Source organism: Durio zibethinus, chromosome 16 (assembly GCF_047325235.1).
Source record: "Durio zibethinus cultivar Kanyao isolate XHJ-2024 chromosome 16, ASM4732523v1, whole genome shotgun sequence".
Taxonomy (NCBI): Eukaryota; Viridiplantae; Streptophyta; class Magnoliopsida; order Malvales; family Malvaceae; genus Durio; species Durio zibethinus.
Window position 1 is genome coordinate 575,705 of NC_143177.1, and position 21,153 is coordinate 596,857.

At 32.6% G+C, this 21,153-nt stretch overlaps 2 protein-coding genes across 10 annotated transcripts; one reads left to right on the forward strand and one right to left on the reverse strand.

The window, feature by feature from the left end:
• Window positions 1-919: 919 nt before the first annotated feature.
• On the reverse strand, window positions 920-14,108 carry LOC111293154 (uncharacterized). 8 transcript variants are annotated; one of them, XM_089745083.1, is made up of 28 exons: window positions 13,769-14,108; window positions 13,475-13,554; window positions 13,002-13,081; window positions 12,727-12,888; window positions 12,379-12,533; window positions 12,028-12,104; window positions 11,865-11,954; window positions 11,287-11,396; window positions 11,106-11,183; window positions 10,898-11,004; window positions 10,387-10,481; window positions 10,194-10,309; window positions 9,966-10,069; window positions 9,810-9,887; window positions 9,545-9,623; window positions 9,217-9,385; window positions 8,502-8,555; window positions 8,352-8,422; window positions 6,449-6,529; window positions 6,292-6,362; window positions 5,669-5,765; window positions 5,503-5,562; window positions 4,906-4,960; window positions 4,399-4,796; window positions 2,480-4,318; window positions 1,780-2,373; window positions 1,511-1,569; window positions 920-1,369 (listed from the first exon to the last, which is right to left on the reverse strand). In XM_089745083.1, exons 6-28 carry the CDS (start codon window positions 12,071-12,073, stop codon window positions 1,165-1,167), a joined length of 4,656 nt encoding a protein of 1,551 aa, XP_089601209.1. In that variant the 5' UTR covers window positions 12,074-12,104; window positions 12,379-12,533; window positions 12,727-12,888; window positions 13,002-13,081; window positions 13,475-13,554; window positions 13,769-14,108; the 3' UTR covers window positions 920-1,164. The 8 variants fall into 8 exon arrangements, with proteins under 8 accessions (XP_089601209.1, XP_089601207.1, XP_089601210.1 ...); XM_089745081.1 differs by lacking the exon at window positions 8,502-8,555 and having other exon boundaries at window positions 11,865-12,104; XM_089745084.1 differs by lacking the exon at window positions 8,502-8,555 and having other exon boundaries at window positions 1,780-2,358; window positions 12,727-13,081.
• A 3,371-nt stretch (window positions 14,109-17,479) lies between these two features.
• Window positions 17,480-21,078, forward strand: LOC111298303 (uncharacterized). 2 transcript variants are annotated; one of them, XM_089744984.1, is made up of 7 exons: window positions 17,480-17,588; window positions 17,816-17,884; window positions 19,377-19,439; window positions 19,528-19,575; window positions 19,774-19,839; window positions 19,964-20,026; window positions 20,771-21,077. In XM_089744984.1, the coding sequence occupies exons 2-7, from the start codon at window positions 17,825-17,827 to the stop codon at window positions 20,777-20,779; spliced, it is 309 nt and encodes a 102-aa protein (XP_089601110.1). In that variant the 5' UTR covers window positions 17,480-17,588; window positions 17,816-17,824; the 3' UTR covers window positions 20,780-21,077. The 2 variants fall into 2 exon arrangements, with proteins under 2 accessions (XP_089601110.1, XP_089601111.1); XM_089744985.1 differs by lacking the exon at window positions 17,480-17,588 and adding an exon at window positions 17,611-17,683 and having other exon boundaries at window positions 20,771-21,078.
• Window positions 21,079-21,153: the final 75 nt, after the last annotated feature.

Below are 21,153 nucleotides of genomic sequence, written 5' to 3' on the forward strand. Positions count from 1 at the left end.
AAATGTTTTTTTTTTTTTTTGTTTAATTCATGATTTTTATTAAAATTTTAAATTTGACATATTTTTCGTTTTCGTAACGTGTTGCTAAAATATGTTTAAAATTAAATTATCAAGTCTAATTATGAGCCAAAAAGAGCAACGGGTTTCTTTGCACATGTTAAAGATTTTTACAGGTTACGAAGAAAACCTGCGCTTATTACAAATAGAATTCATATTTTCTAGTAACAGATCTGATATGACTTTACAATTCATACAAGTCTAGACAGACTATCATAAGGTAGGGTTTGGGAAAAGTTTTAATGAAGAGTTAAACAAAGATAAAATGAGATTTGTCAATTCTACGTTAGTATTTCACATTTGGATTAACTCTATTTATAATATACTTTGGTAAAGAAGTAGGCTTTCACATCTGGATTTAACAACAACTCGTCATGCCCACAGATGAGAAGTTTAGTCTACTCAAGTTCGAGAAAAAGATAATTTTTTTCTTTTGGAGCTCAAGCTACGCTTGATTGAGTCACGAGTTTATCAAATAGTCAAGTAATATTGTCTTTTTTGTTATTCAATAATCCGTGGCATCAGCTCAGGCCAACAGCCTAGCCTGGTTCAGGCCTAAAACCTTAGCCTAGTTAAGGCCCAAGTTGAAGGATTTTTTAAGCTCAAACTGGGGTTGACTCGTATATTTTATTGCAAAGATCGTTAATAAAAGACCAAAGACCAGCCCACTCTTCTTGAAGCCAACTCGTCCTTTTGGATCTCCTGTGCTCCCACTTCTGCCTTCATACCATTTTCAGAAAAGGAAAGAAGAGCCACTTTAGCAACTCATAAATGCATAAAAATCAAAGCATGCGCTAAAAAGCTCTCTGTTTTCTATTCCTTTCTTTTGGGACCTGACAGGGAGACTTCACATGCTAATTCGTTGACAAAATTTTTTTTCCTCGTTATAAATGATGGTGAATGTCTGATGTCTATACAACAATGAACCTTTTTGTTGGATAATTTTCCACACTACCGGCCAATTTCCCCTTGAGACCTTCTCTCTAGAAAGAATCTGAAGTATAAATCAATTACCAAAATTGGTTCTAAGGGAAAAGTGAAAGAAAAATGGAAATTAAAAGCATAAACTTTTAATTATCTACATAGATGGTCTCACTATGGATGTATCTATGAGGGCTGCAAAGATGATAATGTCCGCGTAAACAAGTTGGATAGGCATCTCAGTTTAGATGAGAGCTCTGCATTTCTCCCAAAGTAAGATTCTGCGTTTGACAGCATGACCTTAATATCATGCTTCACTGCTTCTAAACATCGATAATAGTTGTTCTCCAACCTAGAGTGGATAATATCGATAGATAATGGCACGGGAAACCTGACAAAATATCATTATTCCAAACATTCAGTCACATTTTGCCACCCAAAAGGCAGAGTTTTCACTAAAATTATTAAGCAGGATGTATATGCATGTTGAAACCTATCAATGTATAAAACATGACTGCTAGACATGATTTACCTGTTTGTGAAATTAGACTTCTGCAAAACTTGCTTCAATTTATTGACTGCATATTGATCCTGAAACATTTAAAGCAAAAATTAAGAAGAATTCCATGCTGTTGCTTGCTGCCAATGAGGTCGACCTAATGCCACAGTGTCACTTGATCTTAACTTGAGTGATAAGTGGTAGGTTGATCAATATAAGTTCAGGCTCAAGTGCTGATCCTATACTTTTCATTACCTACTGAAAGTTCAGGAAAAAGAAATAATTCATATTTTGCCTAATACCTGAGCTTTATGGGAAGATTTCTCCAAATTTGAAAAGGCAGAAAGCAGCTTATCTCTTATCTTACTGTCAATATGTGGCTGCTCCCACTGAGTATCCGCATCAAAGAGCTCCCAAGGACTGTGAAGTTGCGGTTCCTTGGGCTCACTCCTATACTGAACAGAGTACCTTTCCCATGGACTATCTGAAAATTCATAAGATTTAGGCTTTACAGCCATAACTCGGCCATCCCACCAACTTCCATCGTTTTCATTCTCATCTTTCCACCAGACCCTGCACTTATCCCTGCAGCTCCAATTTCTATGGATAGCAGCACCAAAGCGAGTTCTTTCTACAATGAAGTCGGGGAAACCAGTCAAGTCAGGGAGAGTACATTTAAATGATCTATTGAACATGCTTGAAGAAAGGTCTGTAAATTTGAGAGTCATTTTACAGCAACTCTCCCCAGACCCAGGAAATGTGGAATAATCAAGCTCTTCAACTCTACAAAATTCCACAGCCCTTATCATGTTTCCCCCCTTCAGTGAAGTCCAAGGTCCTGCTTCCTTCAAGCTAATATGATCTATATATTCTTGATGCCCCTGAAAGCATAGAAGCTACCAAATGTAGATCATTTTGTAAATAACAACACTAAACAGCAATATTAAAGCACATAACTTAAATAATAGGAATGGATAAATATAATTAGTGCTTTACTCTTACCTGTCTCAAATATACAACTTCATCACCTAGTTGAGGAATATAGCGGGACCCCTCCTCATGTGTTGTCAACATTAACCATGATAGTTTTCTGGCTGATTGATGGGGCTTCCGTATCGGACTACTGTCATGGAAATGGTAATTACTTCTCCTATTTCTAGTAGACCTTGATCCAACTGCCAACCTTGAACTTGATCCGCATTCCTCCCTAGGAAGTTGAGACCCATTTGTAGAACCAACCCAGGTGCTTCTATGTATGTCCTCTGATTGAAGTACATGCCCTGCTTTCAACCTACTAGACCGTTTGTTTTGAGCCCCATTTGTTGTGCCTTCACCGAGGCCAGCTACTACAATACTCCTATTATAGTTGAAATCATTTGTAGTGCTTTCTACCATGGCACCAACGCCTTCTGAATTTGACTTATCCCTCCGTGTCTTTGACCTTCTATAAACAACATTATACATCTTTTTTGAATCTGGCTGTAACGCCACAGAATCATCACAAGCAGACATGGGAATTCTATCAACATGAGCATCTGAATCTAGAAACTCATCACCTTCACCACCTGAAATAATTTCATTGGGTCCATCAACTAATGGTATCCTTGAAACCAAGTCATTTGAGGAGCTATCATTTAATGCAGCAAACCCACCATTCATATGACCTTCTCTTGAAGGTTTCATCTTCAGTCCAGGACTTTCATTGTTGATTGTGGTCCTTTTTGAGAAAACTCTTAACTTAGTTGAAATAGGTGTAAGGCCTTCTTTTAGCTCAGAGGGCTGATCAGTTCCACCCTGATGAACAGTTGGGGCAGTTGTATCCTTAGCAAACCTGTCATTAGCTGAGTGCTCTTCACCATTAGCTGGACCATCCAAAGCTTCCCTGTTATTCTCAAGATTCTTCTCCATTACTGTCACTTCACCATTCATATCCTCACAAGTTTGGAGATCTGTAGTCAGGGAAGCAATAGCGCAAGCCTTTCCCTGTCTTACATAACCATTGACATCATTTTCTTTTTCTTTGTGGTTGTCAAGACATAGTGTAGACCCAGTATACACATCTGATGACATGGGTTCACCCAATTTCAGACGCTTGGAGGTACGAGCCTTTACTCCTCCCCACTTAATTGCCCCATCTTTGTATCCTTCAGTCAGATCTATATGATATTCAATCTTGTCTGACTGCCCTCTTATTCCTCTACCTATCATGCTATAGTTTACATTACCAGAGGAACACCCCAGATTCAATGATCTTATATGCTTTACAAATCCTTTGGTGGCTTCTTCAGCAGCTTGGCATGACAAGTCTACAGAATTTTCCTGTCTGTCAAATTTTATTTCCACTGTGCTTTCAGGTGACACAAGCTTATTTGGATCACGGCCAGGCAATTTAAGGACCAATCTTCTCCTATTCCCAGTATTATGAGATTCAGGAAGTGCATTAATTTTAGCAACATCCTCACACTCACCAAATAATACTTCTTTTCCTTTTGAATGTTTGATTTGTTCATTTGGCAAAGCTCTATCAGATTCATCACTCTCAATGTATGAATCTCGTGCCATAGATTTACTGTCTGATGAATCACCTTCAAAGTCATCTTCATCTCCCCCATCAGTTGATGTTCCAGTTATTTTAGAAAAGAAGTGCAAAGCATTGCGCGCAGCAGCTCTTCGAGGTCTAGAAGATTTTGATGTAGAAGTTTTTGATGCAGAAGACTTTCTCTGTAAAGGTTTTTGTCCATTTCTTGATTTCTTAATCTGGCCATTACTGAATAAATTGCCATCACATTCATCCAAATTCCTTCTTTTAACACGTCTACCAGAAGATGTCATGATCTCAATCTGAAGTGGATGAAAATTTTAGTCAACTAAATGCCTCCAAAAACATTGAAATCTAGTAATGAAATGGATATTAAACTTACTTCAGCCTTTGGTTTTTTCCTTTTTGATCGACGAATGCCATCTTTATCAGCATCGTCAATCTCACTGTCTTCCGAACTGCACTCTGGATCACCAGAGAAAGAACCCAAACTTCTTTGCTCCCCTCCTGTAGAGTACTCCTCTGTGACATTATACTCCGAATCATTATCATCAGTTTGCACTTCATTTTCTGGTTCCCAGTCCATGGCCTCTAAGAATGCTGGCAGTGGATCAACAATTGCATCTAAGTCTGCCAAGGGCAGGATTTGGTAATCCTGGTCTAGACTGACATCTGGCCCCACAGCAAGATTATCAGGATGAGGTTTCCATTCAAATCCTAAAGCACCTAATCGCCGTTGCTGGTACATGGTCTGATAGGGTTCTGTGTATGGTATCATCCCTAAAATTTCCAACACAAACGGCAGTTACGGGAATAAAATTAACAAAGAAAATCGATAATGGAATAAAAGGACCCCAGTCATTTGGGACAAGTATGAGTAGAGTTAAACCTGAGTCACAAAGGAGATCTTGCATATTCCGTCTGTATGTACTAAGCTGAGTTTCCTGAATTACAAATGTCACATATGCTTGAAATCATCAGAATTTCAATGATGAAAATCTAAAGAGTATTCTAATCATCTGTAAACTCAGTGATCAGCTATGATGTGCGAAATATTATGGATGATTTACTCGAGGCTGAAATATATGCTTCACCATGCTGTAAAGTTGCTAATCCATTAGATCAAAATGTCTAGGAAAGGACTATAAGTCATTGGAAAGCATATCAGCTATGATACACTCTTAACAATCAAACTTTGATATGCTCCTCCCTCTTCTCTCTCCAAACATAAGTGCATGCATGAGTCACGCACATGACAGGCAGAAGCAAGAGAAACAAAGTCATTCAAGGCGAAGAGAGAACAATACATTATTCCCAGTAAAAATTACACATGAAGATTGTATCAAGTAGCAGACAGCATCCATTTTAAGTATTAAGATGACCGTGCTAATAAAAGACCATCGAGTATACTTTTCAGTCTTTGAATGCAAGTACACCATATAAAGCAAATGCTACCATATTAAAAGTTCAAAGACAGTCAACCAACCAGGTCAAGTGAATTCCCGGAAGTATCATGAAGAAGTGGTCGATAATCACCAAGAAAGAACTGTAGGAGAAGTGCACAAGAAGTTTCATTAAAGAGTTGAAGACCTAGTTTTGACTGTGAATAAAACCTGAAGAAAATGTAACAAGTTCATTATGATAGCAGGTACCTGATCATATTTGGCATTCATTTGAGATTCCCCTTGGCCTGTATTTAGAATGTATAATTGACCAACATCATCTGAAAGTATAATAGATGTCCCATCCCTATTTTACAGATACAGTGAATTGTAATATGATAGTAACTTTAACATTGCAAAGACAGAATTTCCATAAAGATTCCAAAGCTATGCTTAGATGAGAGGAAAAGATAAAGAATGTTTACTGCAAATAGTAATACTTAATGCTATTTATGAATCCAATAAAAGGTCATAAACATCAAAAGGTTTAAGCATATGATTGAGAACTACAGGAGAAGAAGGGATGGGGAGGCAGGGGAAGGAAAGGAGGAGAAGAGGAGCAAAGGTAGGGTTCCCCTTTTCTGGATTACTTTAAAAGGAAATGGAGGACTACGACTTTGTTTGTTTAAGTAGTGGAATGGGAAAGAAAAAAACTATTAATTGTCCTTATGCAACATATTTATTTAGGCATATTACGTATACCCAGTCAAACAAATTAACATGAAGCAAAAAGCATGCTTGATAAGAAGAATACAATGCTATTTAATTTTCAATTATACAGGAATTTACACAATAAAAGGGTTCTAAATCAAGCATTCTGGTAGTGAACTTACGATGAAAACTTCCCATCAACCAACTTGAAACGAGCAATTTCATATATCCGAATTGGTTTACCTTCCCATATCTACAGCCACAAGAGTATGAAAACACATCAATAAACAGAAAGGACCCAAAGATACTTTGCACGGCATGAAGGTGCTCGAAACTCACATCCCAGACAATGGTTCTTCCATCGTAGCCAGCACTCATAGCTATCCGTGGGTTGAAAGGATGAACATCCAAAACATACGTCTTTAAAAAATGAGTCAAATGGTCAGACAAAACTATGAAAAAACAGGGCATCCAACTTTAGAGACCCTCAAAATCACAACATTCACATTGGAAATCAGAAAGGTAAACAAGCAAGCAATAAAAGCAGAAGAGAAATTAGTCAAACTCTGATTACAGATTACTGGATGGCAGCAAACCAATAAACTTCACCCTTTTTGTAAGCCAAAGAGATCACTGCTTCTTTATCTAGAAAGAATTCCTTTGGTCCACCATGGTAGTTAGATTCTTAGTACAATAACATATCAGTAATTGAGTTTTGATGTCCAGGGGGCATTTGGTATTTTTCGTCTTTTGCTGCAAAGTTTCAGTTGTGGTCCACTAGGTCTCAATTAGTTCTAGAGTTCTCACATTGCCTTTATTTTTTACAAGTTGCATCTTATCCCTAAGTCTAATGAGTTTTTTTTTAATATCCTAGTAAAATAGGTTAGTATTTTCCTTACTTGTAAAAGTTGATCGAAGAGCTTTTAATCTGATGGTTATGCTACAACAAAATAAGCTAGTTATGAAACTTGGCTATTAAGGCAGCATTTGGATCCTATCGAAGCTCCTTTTGGTGGGAAATAGCCACATTTTTGAACAATCTCACCGCAGCACAATGTTTGGATAGCAAATGATGCTGCGATTGCACCAACATATTCCCACCGTTGAAGAAAAAATCCACTTGAGGTAAAGGGGTTCAGAGGAACTTTTCAATTCACTGCAGCCCTTTTTAAAAAAAACCCTTGCTTCATTTTTTTTTTCTTTTTGGAATTATAAGGCACATAGCTAGCTTTCTTTCCATTATTTTCCTTCTTTTTTTTTTGTACTTTTTAAACTTTATTTTAAACAAAAATAATTATTATTTTAAAATAATAATGAGTATTATTTTTATTATCAATTTTTATAAAAAATTATGTAATGTATTATTATTTATATTTATTTTCAACTATTTACTAACAAAATTATTATTTAACATAAAAATAATTTAAATAATTTTTCATTATTTATTAATTTCATAAATTTTAAATAATTTAAATTTTTTATTATATACAATTTTAATTTAATATCCTTAATGATCATTTTATCTTCTCGCTACAATTAATTTCACCATCACCACTGTTTTTAGATTTTACCACTAATTTTAATCTCACCACTACAGTAGCCAATTTCACCGCTACCATTATTTTCAATCTGACTGCAACTAATCTCACCATCCATCCAAATGAACCCTAGATTGAAAAATTCCATCCTTCCCACTTTCTGTACTACCTTCCATGTGAAGTCTACACCAGGTAATAACACTATTATACAAGAATATGCAGACTGGATGGCCAAGGGTACATGAGTTCAAATCAGTCACCATGTTAAAACTGACAATTAACTTATTTCCCACTTCTTTAAAAGTGAACAAAAGGCTAAGAGAAGGAAAGCAAACAGAAGAACATCACAAGCCAGAAAATAAGGGGGGAAATGTTGATAAGGGTGCTTCATGAAAATATCAGAAACATGTTACTTTTCAAACAGAGAGTTCAAATGAACGGTACAAGGTTTATAATGCAACTTTTCAAACAGAGGACAGTAATCCAGCCAACAAATCACCCAGACCACCTATAGTGGTGCAGCGGCTAAAACAAAGATAAACAAGAATCGGCCTGAGTAGTGGCATGCTAACCTAATAAATATAGTAGATTTAGACATATTGAAGACCGTAGCTATCCTCACATGCAATTACATACATACAATGCAGTAGCCAATAGTAAAAAACCATTCCAATAATTCAGGCATGGAAGCGTAAACTACTTACAGAATCAGTATGACCAGTCAAAGAATGTACTATGCTACCATCAGCAGCATTCCATACGCATATTCTGCAATCTGCATCATGAGAATATGTTATTCAGCCAAAATTTAGAGAAACTTCTGCTCTTGCATAATCCCAAGCAAAGAGCACAACCATGCTCAATCCTAGTCCACAGAACCTTTAAAAGTGCCCAATTAAGTCTAGAACCTGTTTTTCAAAAGAATACATTATTACACATCATAAGTTGATGACATTAAATATTTACAGTAGTTTTAATAGTGAATACAGCCTAAACTGAGCTTAAAGTTTTACTCAATAAATGCTACAAAAGCACCCATGTTAAGTTCTTAAACTGTTGTTAAAGTTAATTGCACTAACAAACCTTCCTGATGACCAAACCATAGAATAGCTTAGTGGAAAATATAGCCCAAACTCCATTAAAATAGTTTTAATAAGACTGCTAATACCATTCAACAAATAGACATGAAAGGGGTGGGGGAGAAAGGAAGGTCTGAATCAACAACTGAACTATAAGGGTCTTTATAGATGCATAAGCAATGAATTGAGCAATGGCATGAAATGCATGAAGCACTAAGGTCGAGTTATGTCGGACATATCATCATGATCACGAGAAGTTTTTAACTCCAGATACATGTGAGAGTTCCATCTTTTAACCTTTTCTTTTCTTTTTTAAGGAGGGGAGAGGGTGTTATCAGCTTTTGAAGGGAATAGGTTGCCATTGATAAAACTGAGAAAAAAATCTATAGTCAAAATAAATCAAGCCATTGCAATTTTATTTTCAGTACTCCATTAAGTTATCATTAGCAACCAGAATTTTCCATTAAAAGATCAGGTGAAAAATAAATACCCATGATAGCAGCAAGGACAAATCGGTTATCTAGGCTCCAGATTATCATATTTACACCACGAGGAGTTGGAAGAATTCTCTGGCGTGGACCCCCTCGTGGTGGTAGTGGAGGCAATGGTGGGGGAGGAACTCTAAGATGATAAGCTCGAGACCAGCGGCCTACTTTACCCTGAACCAAGAAATATAAAGATAAGTTCCTAGTAAAACATGCATTAGGGAGAGAAGGCGTGGTTGCAATCAGGAACTTAATAGTAGACAAATGATGAAGGCCCTGGAAATTGATGGTGAACTTGTGAAGACAAACAGTTTATAGCCAATAATAATTTACATGTGATCTACGAGATCTTGGAATCCAAATAATTGCACTGCCGTCACGGGAAGAGGTAACAATGTTGTCGTGAGAAAACCTGGAAGATATCATTGACCATATCAGAATAACAAAATAGGCTGTTATATTCTTCTTCAAAGGGTAAAGTCTAATTAAAAATTGGAAGCTAAGAAACCCCCTTCAACACTTGTTCACCTAGACGATTCTTAAAGGAGGGAAGGACCCACATGAAGTAGAAAATACAAGAGTTGAAGAAAATACCCACCAGGAGTTTCTAAAATTTTTAACATTCTCTTCCTGCAAGCTGTCAGCTGTGGAAAATCTTGATGAAACAGAACAACCACTGCAATTTAAGGCAGTAACATAAATGGAAATTGAAATTCTCTTAGTAAAATATCTGAGCAATAGTGCATGAACGGACCTGAACTGCACATAATTGACATCATTCTCATGTCCAGCTAACACATCAATCTCATGATTTGGTTGGTTTGAATCATCTGTGTTGGGTTTACAAGCAATCCACACCTGCAAATGATAAACAAAAATGAAATCCTACACCTTAAATTGCACAATTACAAAAGAGAAGGTAAAGCAGGACAAAATCGTGGAAGAATAAGAACAACTCGTAGCAAACATGCATAAAGTGTACCCTAGCTAAAGTGTCCGAGCTACCAGTGACAAAGACAGATCCATTAGCATTGAATGCACAACAAAAGATTTGATGGCTCTGTTGAACAGCACCTGAAGATGAACCATTGTTCTTTCCTGCAACCATTTTAAGATTGCTATGTAAAATCCATTCACCAAGAAGAAGCAAAATAATGCATAAAAAGGTAACAAACCAGCTACAGAATCTGAAGGCCTGGGAACATATATCCGTGGACGGATTTCAGCATTCCTAGCATCCCATATCCTACATGTCCCATCATCAGATGACCTGCATAGGGTAAGGAAACAATACATTTAATTTCAATGCAAACAGCAAGTATGTAACAAAAGCTAACATAAATCGAAATATCAACCTCAAAGAGGACTCAATTAAAAGATTTACAAGAAAATCGATAAGGAAATTGAGCAAATCAAAGTACTGAAAACAATCATATAACCACCAAAATCACCAAGGAAAAACAAACCAAATTGCTGGTAATATTAGAAAGTAAAGCTTCTGTATGCCTCATAGTTAGGCATTTTAACCTTGTATTATATAACATTGGAGGGCCAGCTTTTATTTGTTGATCTTTTTTTTTTTTTTTTTGGGGGGGGGGGGGGGGTTTGGAGGGGCAAGATGACAGAATTTGACAGTTCTGATGACTAATTCAGACAAAAGCAAAGGGCAGCAGGAATCAGTCTTACGATAGAAGCTGATATACAGAGCCTGGCCTAGGACTAAATGCAATGGCAGTTACAGCTCCAGTATGTCCACGCAGAACTGAAATTGGCAGTCCATCTGGCAAGCGCCACTGTCAGTGAGCAGGAAAGAAAATCACTATCAAGTAAGATAAATACAATTTTCTTAAGCAGGAAGAGAAGAAAGAATTAATAAAACGTAGAGGATGCTTACAACACGAATAATACAGTCATTCGAGGAGGATGCCACCATAAAATTATTGGAACTGACAGCCAGGTCAGTTATGTCACCCTTTCATCCAAGTAGAAAATAATGTAACATGTAGCAAAAAACCAAAGATAAAAAATAAAACAAATAATTGCAAGATATGTGCATTACAGCTCATCAAACTCACTTCATGTCCACGGCAGCTGGCCAAGCAATATGCGGTCTCCATAGACCAAATTTTTACAAGACGATCATCAGAACCAGTAATAACATACCTCCCAGATCGATCAAATATTGCTGCAGTATTGTATAAATACAAAAGAAATCAAACTCAAATTCATGATGACAAGAAAAATCTTGTCAAGTTGGAGCTTTTAAGCACAAGCAGGCTAATGCTCAAAAACATGTTCAAATACAGAAAGATAACAATAGGTAAGTTGTTAAAGTCGAGGCCACAGAAAAGCTAGAATCTCTCAAAATTATAGGCAACACATCTTTAACGAGCTCACAAGTCTATAAATAAAATCTCTTCACTGTAAGCCTGACTGTCAGTTGACCTACCTCTCTCTCCTGCTTTATTTGGAACTTCTTTTTTTGAGAGGGAAGGGATGGGTTAACAAGCATGCAGGCTTAATTTAGGACACACAAATGGGCCTAACTAACCCCCCAATCTGAAGCACATTGTATCAAATTTACTCAGCGATATGATTATTATAAATGCAAATAACAGCTCAAACTGCAAATATGAAGACACAAAAACCATACCACAATAGACAGCATTACGGTGCCCCCGTAACCTCTTGATATTTTGCATCTTCTGCACCATAGTTGATGGTTTTGCAATGGCATAACATGCTGCACGAATAGAAGGTGCACGATGATGTCTTGTGAAACCACCCCCAATTTCCCTTAAACTCAGTCCACGAACCTGATCTGCATGCATATGAGGCCAACGCATATGAACAGGAGGACATTTGACTTCACTTTTTCCTTTATTGCTATTATCTGAAAGGACAAGACAACCAAAATTAAGAATAAGTTAAAATTTTAACTTTCTCAGAACAATAGCAGTCCCATACAGGGAAATTTGTGGCAGAAGGAATCTCCTGAATAAAAAGAGGAAGAATGAGCAACAGGACTTCATCTGATAATCCAATGAAGAAATAATGTTCTCAAAAACCAAAAATAAAAGGACTTCATCTGATAATTTTCTCTAATATGGTTTCCAAGTTTAAAATGCAAAGGAATCATGTTCTATCGCTGAAATAAAGCCACCTACAACTCAAAAGAGAAAAGCGCCCTGTTCCCAAAAGGGTGGGGACATCAGCTGCATTTGGAGTGTGTCTCGCACTTATGCCTTCTGATGGGGAGGATGCACTTAACAACAACTGCTTTAAAAGCTTTATCAAGTGATCTGCTTCAATGTGAGGATTCCTACACAAGTATATATGGCACAAAAAACAAGTTACACTTCCTCAAGAAATGCTGCATTAAACTCACAAAATACCTTACCTACTTAATTATAAGAGAAATTGTATGTGAAAAACCATAAACCACTAACACATTTACTGCTATTCAACAGATGTCAAATCATCACCTTAAATAATTCTAAAATCTTATCACATACCTTTCCACCAACTGAGCATAACTTAATGGGAATGTCATGCCATCATCGTTTTCATGTCCACTATGTGTCCCTTTCCTTGAATACCAGGCATGATACCTTCTGGGTAGAAGTTGATTTTCGAGCACTTCATTCCAAAACTGTCCACATGTTCTTTTACAGGGGCTGGTTGAAAGAAAATGCATAATCAAAAAGTAAATTTCCCTGAGATCAACATCTACATCACGCTTGTCAGAATGACATGTCTCTGCATTTGCAAGTTGAGCATTCTTTTGCACCTTAGTGGAAAAAATCAAAGGCTTCATTTTAACAGAAGGAGAATCACTGGAGGGAACATATTTCTGGAAAGCCATATACCCTGCAAATTAGAACAATACAGTCAACAGAATTTCACATGACAAGTTCTCACTGATTTGGATGAGGAGACAATACATAAAAACAAGAGCTCAATGACATGTATAACCAAAATATCCTTTCAGTCCAACACAAACTACCACAAAAAACCAACAAGAGAAAGAACCTAAGTTGTCAGCACATATACAAAATCCCTAACCTTAAATCGAACACATACTAAATACAAGCACAAAAGTGACTTCAGCACGCATTAAAATCAAAATTCAACGACTGGATTCTCATAATCAAAACCTCAATAAGGAATTTCCTTTAAATTCAACTACAAATTCAAGAAATTCAATATCAAAGCATAAACATCGAAAAAAAAAAAAAAAGAAAAACTATCTTCACAATGTACCACGTGGATTAACCGGAAGGACAGTCACCGGAAATTCAAAAGTCTCTTCGACACATTTGAAAAATCCACAATGCAAACGCCTGCAAGAACAATAACAAATTAAAAACCCTAAATTCAAATGGTTTTCACTGCTAACAATCAATAACCATCAATTCTTAACTCAAAAAAGCAAACAAAAATTGCTTAATTCGACATTTAATCCGATACATACACAAAGAACTTGGCAGCGAAAAGAACTAAAATTAAATGAATTTCAAAAAAAAAAAAAAAAGAAAGTGTTATCTAGGTATATACCTTCAATGGAGAAAGTTCTTTTTGGAGTAAAACGATGCGTTTTGGATGTTTCAGTGTTATCTTCTTCAACTTAAGAGGATTTAGAGTAGGAATGGGGATCTAGTGGAGAAAGTAATCGCTGAATTTTTTATTTTATTTTAAAAATAAAAGGGAGAAATTGGAAGGCGAAGAGCGTGCAAAGCGCACGCGCGAGATGAGGAATTTTAGATCCTTGGAGGGAGCTCCGTGCGTGTTCCTGTTGGTGTTTAGAGAGAGAACGAAGAGATTCTTAAACGAGAGAGAAAGAATAAGAGAAACGGAGGATTCAATGCAGCGTTTTATAGCGTTATATGGTCACTGTATCGCTTAAACAGAGGAAAATTTGGGATTATCGATAAGGAGGGGCTGCCACGCGCATGAAATGTCGCGTGCTTGATGAAATGTAGGCTAATACGGCGCCGTTGGTCGTCACTGCCTGGGTGTACGGCTCTCGGTTCGGTTTTCTGGTTCGTTATGGTCCGTTTGTTTGTACCACGGGTGGGCCCTAACTCGCTTTGGTTTTTGTCTTAATTGCATTTGTTTTCTACTTTTAATTGTTTTAGAATTAGATTAGTCTTCAAAATACCCCTACTTTAAAAAAAAAAAAATTATATTTCATTAGTATAGATTAAATTTTTCAATAATGAAAATAAATGGTTGTCATATATCTTAATTAAAATATTTTAAAATAATTAACAAATTAATATGATAATAATTAAAAATACATATAAATATTTTAATTTAATTTGCAAAATTTAAAAATCAGGTAGATGAATGGTGTATAAATTAAAAAATATATATTATTAGAGAGTTAATTCCTCAAATATTCTAATGCAAACTTATAGAATCGAGTAATGATTTTATTTTTAAAATTATGTAAAATGCTAATTTTTTTAAGTTAATCAATAATTTTATAATTTATTAATTAAACGTTGGATTCTTAATTCTAATGATTAAATTTAATTATTATAAAATTTTAAATATAAAAAATATAATTTAAGTTAAAAAAATAATTTGAATATTAAATAATGTAATATATTAAAAAAGTGTAGAAATTTGAGTTGACCCTTTTATTTTCGCAGTTGGATAAAGTTTATTAGGTAGGCTTAACACGGTTTAAAAAGGTGGTTAAAAGTGAAGAAGTTAAGTCAATTTCTTCAACAATATGTTTGACTTTGTTAATATATGTCAACAAAAAAATTTTAAATTATTAATCTATTTTTAAATCTTTTTATTTTATTATATATTTGACGGAACAAAATATTATGTGCCTAAGTTTTTTTTTAATTTATAATTTTAATAATATGCCAACTTATTTAAGAAAAAAAAAAACTCAGTTTTTGTCTGTCATGTTGCATGATAATTGCAACTATATGTTTAACTTTTATTTAATAATATTTGGGATTTTTTTTTTTTGAACAATTATCCAAATTCAATTTCTCTCTCACTCTCCCTTTTCTTCTAAAATAATTTCTACCAAATTTTTTTATATTTTGATAATTAGTAACTTTGTTTTTTTAATCATTAAGTGATAAGATTAATAAAAAAATATATCAAAAACTGTATAATTTATTGATAAAATATTAAAATTTTAATTTCAGTAATAATTTTAAATATAAAACTATTTTTAGCCTTAAAAAAACCTGTTGCGTTTTAGTACAAGTGTTTGGCCCAAAATCCTGAAAAGCTATTAAAATTAGTAGTTGTTTGTAATGGGCCTTAGTGGTCTAAATAGAACAGAGACAAGTGAACCCTAGAAATACTTGTTTGGACCGTGGATGTTTCGTTTTAAATTGTGTTATGGGCTTGCTGTGAGTCCAATATATCTCCTGTCTGTCTGTCTGTCTGCCTATTTCAGTCTTTGTGCATTAGGTCCTTTCCTTACCATTGTCCTGATCATATGCTTGTGATGCAAGTACAGAAAAGTTAATAAGCTAGCTTGTAGTATATAGCTAATTTCCATTTATAGCTAATTTCCATTTTGGTTTGGTTAATGTCATAACTATAGTCGATTGTTGTCTTTTGATCTTTAGTATTGATCAATATTTTTCTCTTTTGCTTCCATATTTTTATTTTTCACGAACAGCTCAACACCTACACTTAGTATTAGTTTTTTCTTAATTGGCCAATAAAAGTAGATAAAATTTTTTTTTTTTATGAAACCCTGGACAGTTATGGAGTTTATTACATCAATTTGATGCAGTGTAATTTTTTAGACTCAATATATTTTTACTTTCAAATTGTAATTAATATTAGTATGTGATTGAATGAGCCATATGCCAAGCTATTGCCAAAACTTTGAATACTTTATATTCTTTTTGTTTTATTTTCTCAAGCAAAGCCTGATCCAAACTAATTTATTTGAATATAATCCAAACTATATACTCTATTGAAAGAAATGATTTATGGTTTTTAAATTTATAATACTCCTTGGAGATGCAGACTCAAATCTCAATAAAATTGAGTAGAAAAATTAAAAAATATTTATTATTTACAAATTGTCAAAATTGGGAACTGCTATTGCAAATTAGTAAAATTTGAATCAATAATAAATGTTTCTTCTTTATTCTTTTTTATTATCAATTTTTTAAATTTTAGGCAAATCTTTAAATAGTAACTTTTTTCTTTGGCCAATGTAAAATATCAAACACATCCTTACATGGTCAAACACATCCTTACATGGACAAACATGCGTTTACTTTATTATTATTTTTTTGTAAAATATCCAAAAGACATAATTAAAAAAAAATTTGAAAGAAACCCAATTTGCCATTTTGGTAATAAAAAATTATTATATAAATAATAAAACAAATAAAAGAAATATATCATTCCACATGTGAGTTTCCCATGCATGGACCAGTTGGACATTGACATGTTAACGGCATAAGCCATAAATAACTCTTGCAAAATTTCACCTTTAATTATCAAAATTATGAAATAAAAAAAAGTAAATAAAATTAAATATATATCATTTTTTTTTCAATTAACATACAATTCAATCATACCTTTCATCTAGAGCTATAATTGATTAAATTTAAATTAATAAAATATTAAATTTGAATTCGAGTTCAATTTAAAATTTGAGACTCAAAATCTAACTTAAATTCAATCGAGGTTTTTTTTTTTAAACTTGAACTCAATTCGAAATAAAATTCGAATTATTCAAATTTACTTAATTAGGTTCAATTAATATATAAAATGAATTTAATTTTTATATTCGATAAAAATTAAATTATTTGTGTTAAAGCTCAAACTCAAATTCGATATATTTTATTAATTAAAATAATAAAAATAAATTAAAAATAAAATTTAATTATACTCACAAATTACTCAAATTGAATATAATAATACTCGAATTCGATTAAATTGATAAATCAAATTACTCGAACTCAAACTGAACTTAATAATAATCAAATTAAATTTAAATTTTATTCAAATTAAATTCGAATAGCTTATGAATATTAATGTATTATTTATATCTTTATCTTTCACTTACGTTTTTTTTATGTCCTAATACAAGAATAAAAAATTATAATTATTAAAATTTATTAAATATTATTTTTTAAAAGTAATTATAAAAATCAATTTTTGTTTCTTTTCCTGTTTTTAACTTGTTTTACTTTCCATCGTTGGTCTTGTCCAACCTAAAATAAATACTAACCCGTACTTACTTCTTACAACAAAGTAATATTCATTTTATTCTTATCTCACCTTCTCACTCAACTGATCCCTCTCTCTTTCTCTCCTTTCTTCCTTTCCATCCTTTCCCTTTTTCTCTTTGCATCTCTTCCTTTTCCACAAGGTAATGCCAAAGATCTCTTCCCTCTCTCTTTTCTCTTTTTTTCCTCCCTCTTCTTCTCTTCCCATCTTCTTTCTTTTTATCCTGTTATTGCACACGTACGTACACTCAAACACATTTACATTACACGAACACGTTTATATAAACATGAGTTTGATTTTTTTTAATGTTGTATTTGGTTTTTGATTATGTTAATAACCATGATTAATGATGTTTGAATGATTTAACAGAAGTTAAAAATGGCAGACTTCAAACGTGGTGATGGTGAAGACTTCTCTGCCACCCAAGACAATGTGGAGGTAGGTGCTTTACAAATTACTACTACATTTTTTTCTTATTGTTTTTTTTTTTTTTTACTTGAAAATTTAAACCCATCAATCTCCATCGTTAATTTCTTTAAAGCTCACCCTGAATGAGTTATAAAAGGATCAACGGTTCTGATGTTTACTATCATGATTCAAAGTCCACGTGTGGCCCCACCACATGCAGTGGGTGTCTCCTAACATAATCTCTTATATTAGTAATCATTATTAGAATGCCTAACTTTTTCTTTGATTTTATTGTAAGAATTTCTGATTATTAGTTATCATATTTAAATTATTTAAATTAATTTTTAAAGATGAGTTTTGAAATATTCAATTATATACGTATAGGAGCGATTAATTTATATCAATATAAAAATTTTATATTTTATATTTTTTAATCATTAATTTTAATAAATTTAAAAATTAAAAAATTTAATGAATCTATTAAAATTAATAATTTTAAAAAAATTATTAAAAAAATGTAACTTTTTTTTATGCAATGTCATCCCTTTCCGGCTTTCGGCCCTAAACGACAGACCGTATTGTAACCTTTCCAATCATAAAAAAGATTGTTGTTCTTCTGTGCGTGATTTATGGTGTTAAAGTGATTCCATGTGCCCATAGATAGCTAGGGTAATGAAATCAACAGCTATTATTATGACACGACAGAATGTATAGGTTGTGATGGGAGAGAGGGTGAACGTAATGTGTATTTCTGACACATTCTTTTGAAATGTTGGCAGCGTTGGATTGTACGTACAACAGTACCTTATACAGTATTCTCGACCCAATTTTGCTTGTTAATCTGTCAACAAAAATCACGTGGAATTCTATTTTTTCAGTACTTTTTTTTTTTCTATTTTGTCTTTATTTATTTTGTTTGATATCTATATTGTTGGTCGGCTTAAAGATATAATTAAATCAAATCGAATTAATATAATAAAAAATTTGAGTATTACTTTGATTTAAAATTTGTTATGTGAAATTTGATTCAAATTTAATTGAGTTTTAATTTTAAGTTATAATTTAATTTAAAATAAAAATTAAATTATTTGAATTTATTTAATTATATTAATTTAATAAAAAATAAAATTAATTTTTATATTTAATTTTAAATTTTGTTATGTAATTAAATTCTAGTTTGAATTTAAATTGATATGTATAAGAATAAAATAATAATTTTTAATTAAAATAATAAAAATATACTAAAATTTAAAATTTTGTTTAGATTTTAGAATTATTTGAATTGAGCATTAAAATATTTAAATTCATTTTATTCGATAAATCAAATTATTTAAATTCGATTAAATAATGATGAATGATTGAGCCGAACTCAAATTAGTTTTTAGCATTGATGTACCATTTATATCTTTAAGTCCAATAAAGTAAAAATATGTTATGAGTATTTTTTATTTAAAAATGAGAGACAAATTATTATTTTTGTAAATACATATTTTATTTTATTTTATTTGCTTAATTGTTGTAGAGAATAGACACAGCCAAGAAATATGGAGGGCTGGTGCCAAAGAAGAAGCCCTTAATCTCAAAGGTAAATAAAAAATTTTGAAGGTTATGATTACGACAAAATTCAATTGAATTTTTTATTTGATGTGATGAACGAACAAAAATGAATGTAGGACCATGAACGTGCCTTCTTCGATTCAGCAGACTGGGAATTGTGTAAGGTATATGTCCTACACTTTATGACCCAAAAATTTACAGTTGGAGTCCATTTTTCTTTTATTTTGTCAGTCAGAGGGTCCCAAGCTGAACTGGAAACCATAGGCCCAACAGGAATTTTTATTTGTTCTGGTAAATCGAATCCCATCCAAGTGTTTATTTTTGCTCTGATTTTTTCTTCTTGATGTTTAATTGTGAAACAGCAAGCTGCAGGAGGAGTTAATCAAGAATCAACACAGGCAATAGAGACTTTGAGACCAAAGCTTCAGGTATATAAATATATTTATATATATTGTATCGATTATCGATCATTTCCTCGAATTATTACCTTTCGAAGATTTTGTATTTATACGTGCATGCATGTAAATGATTTCCGATAAATAATATATGCAGAGAACACCTCACCAACAATTACCTCCGAGAAGACCCACTTGTACATCTCATCGAGATAATACGGCAAGTCCCTTATTTATTTGATTGATGTTTTTATTTTTATCACTTGTTTTTATTAGCTTAAAGGAAATGACGAATTAGGGGTGTGATTGATTAAATTAAAATTGATATAGTATTAAATTTGAATTTAAGTTTAAATTCGAATTTAATTTAAAATTTAAAATTTAAAATTTGATTTAAATGTGATTTGATTTTTTTTAACTCAATTTAATATAAAAATTAAGTTATTCGAATTCGTTCAATTAAATTTTATTAATATATAAAAATAAATTTAAGCTTTATATTTGATAAAAATTAAATTATTTGTACTTAAATTTGAGTTCGAATTTTAAATATTTTATTAATTAAAATATATTAAAATATATAAATTCGATTAAGTTTACGAACTATTAAATCAGATATAAAAATACTCAAATTTTACTTGATTGATAAATTAAATTATTTAAATTTAAACTTAATTCGATAATAATTAAATCAAATTTAAATAATTTATAAATATTAATATATCATTTATACTCTTAATATTAGTGTAACCAATAAAATTATTATCATGTGATTGTGAGTTCGAATCTTAAAATATTTTTTTATAAAAATATAGAAAAATTACGTACAATAAATCTTTTTCCGGACTTCGGCGAAACAAAAGATTTTTTTTTTATCAAATTGTAATTTAAAAAAAAAATTTCCCTTAAATGAATTGTCCTGGATGTCGTACTCATGATTAATTGCTGTAGATGTTTGTTGCAGGGGCAGTAGAATTCATCAGGGGTGGCTTGAGAAGAAGGGAAGAATATGTTTGTAACATTTTTATGGTGATGAAATTTGATACATTGCAATGGGCCCTTGATTTAATTAGTATCTTTTAATAAAAAGGAGCCTTCAATGTTCAAAAACAAAAACTTCATAGCTTTGTTAATTAGCTTATTTCCTTAATTTTATACCCCATTTCTCCTCATCTTTGTGTTTCAATAATGACCAAAACAAAGGCCACTCCTTGTCATTGGATATGTTATAGAAGTGCATTGAAAGCTATCTACTTGTTAAAATTTTATTTTAATTTTGCATTAATTTGATATTCGAAAATTTGATTTAGTGATTAATGTATATATTTTTATTAAAAGCTTACGTTT

Excerpts from the sequence above, each read along its gene's own strand:
- LOC111293154 (XM_089745078.1), bottom strand. The coding sequence starts at position 13,076 with ATGGCTTTCCAGAAATATGTTCCCTCCAGTGATTCTCCTTCTGTTAAA. Across the intron at positions 5,563-5,668 it reads TGAATGCCAAATATGATCAG|TTCTTTCTTGGTGATTATCG; the intron begins GTACCTGCTATC and ends CTTCTCCTACAG. Across the intron at positions 4,797-4,905 it reads AGATCTCCTTTGTGACTCAG|GGATGATACCATACACAGAA; the intron begins GTTTAACTCTAC and ends TGGAAATTTTAG.
- LOC111298303 (XM_089744984.1), top strand. The coding sequence starts at position 17,825 with ATGGCAGACTTCAAACGTGGTGATGGTGAAGACTTCTCTGCCACCCAA. Across the intron at positions 19,440-19,527 it reads AGAAGCCCTTAATCTCAAAG|GACCATGAACGTGCCTTCTT; the intron begins GTAAATAAAAAA and ends AAATGAATGTAG. Across the intron at positions 19,840-19,963 it reads CTTTGAGACCAAAGCTTCAG|AGAACACCTCACCAACAATT; the intron begins GTATATAAATAT and ends TAATATATGCAG.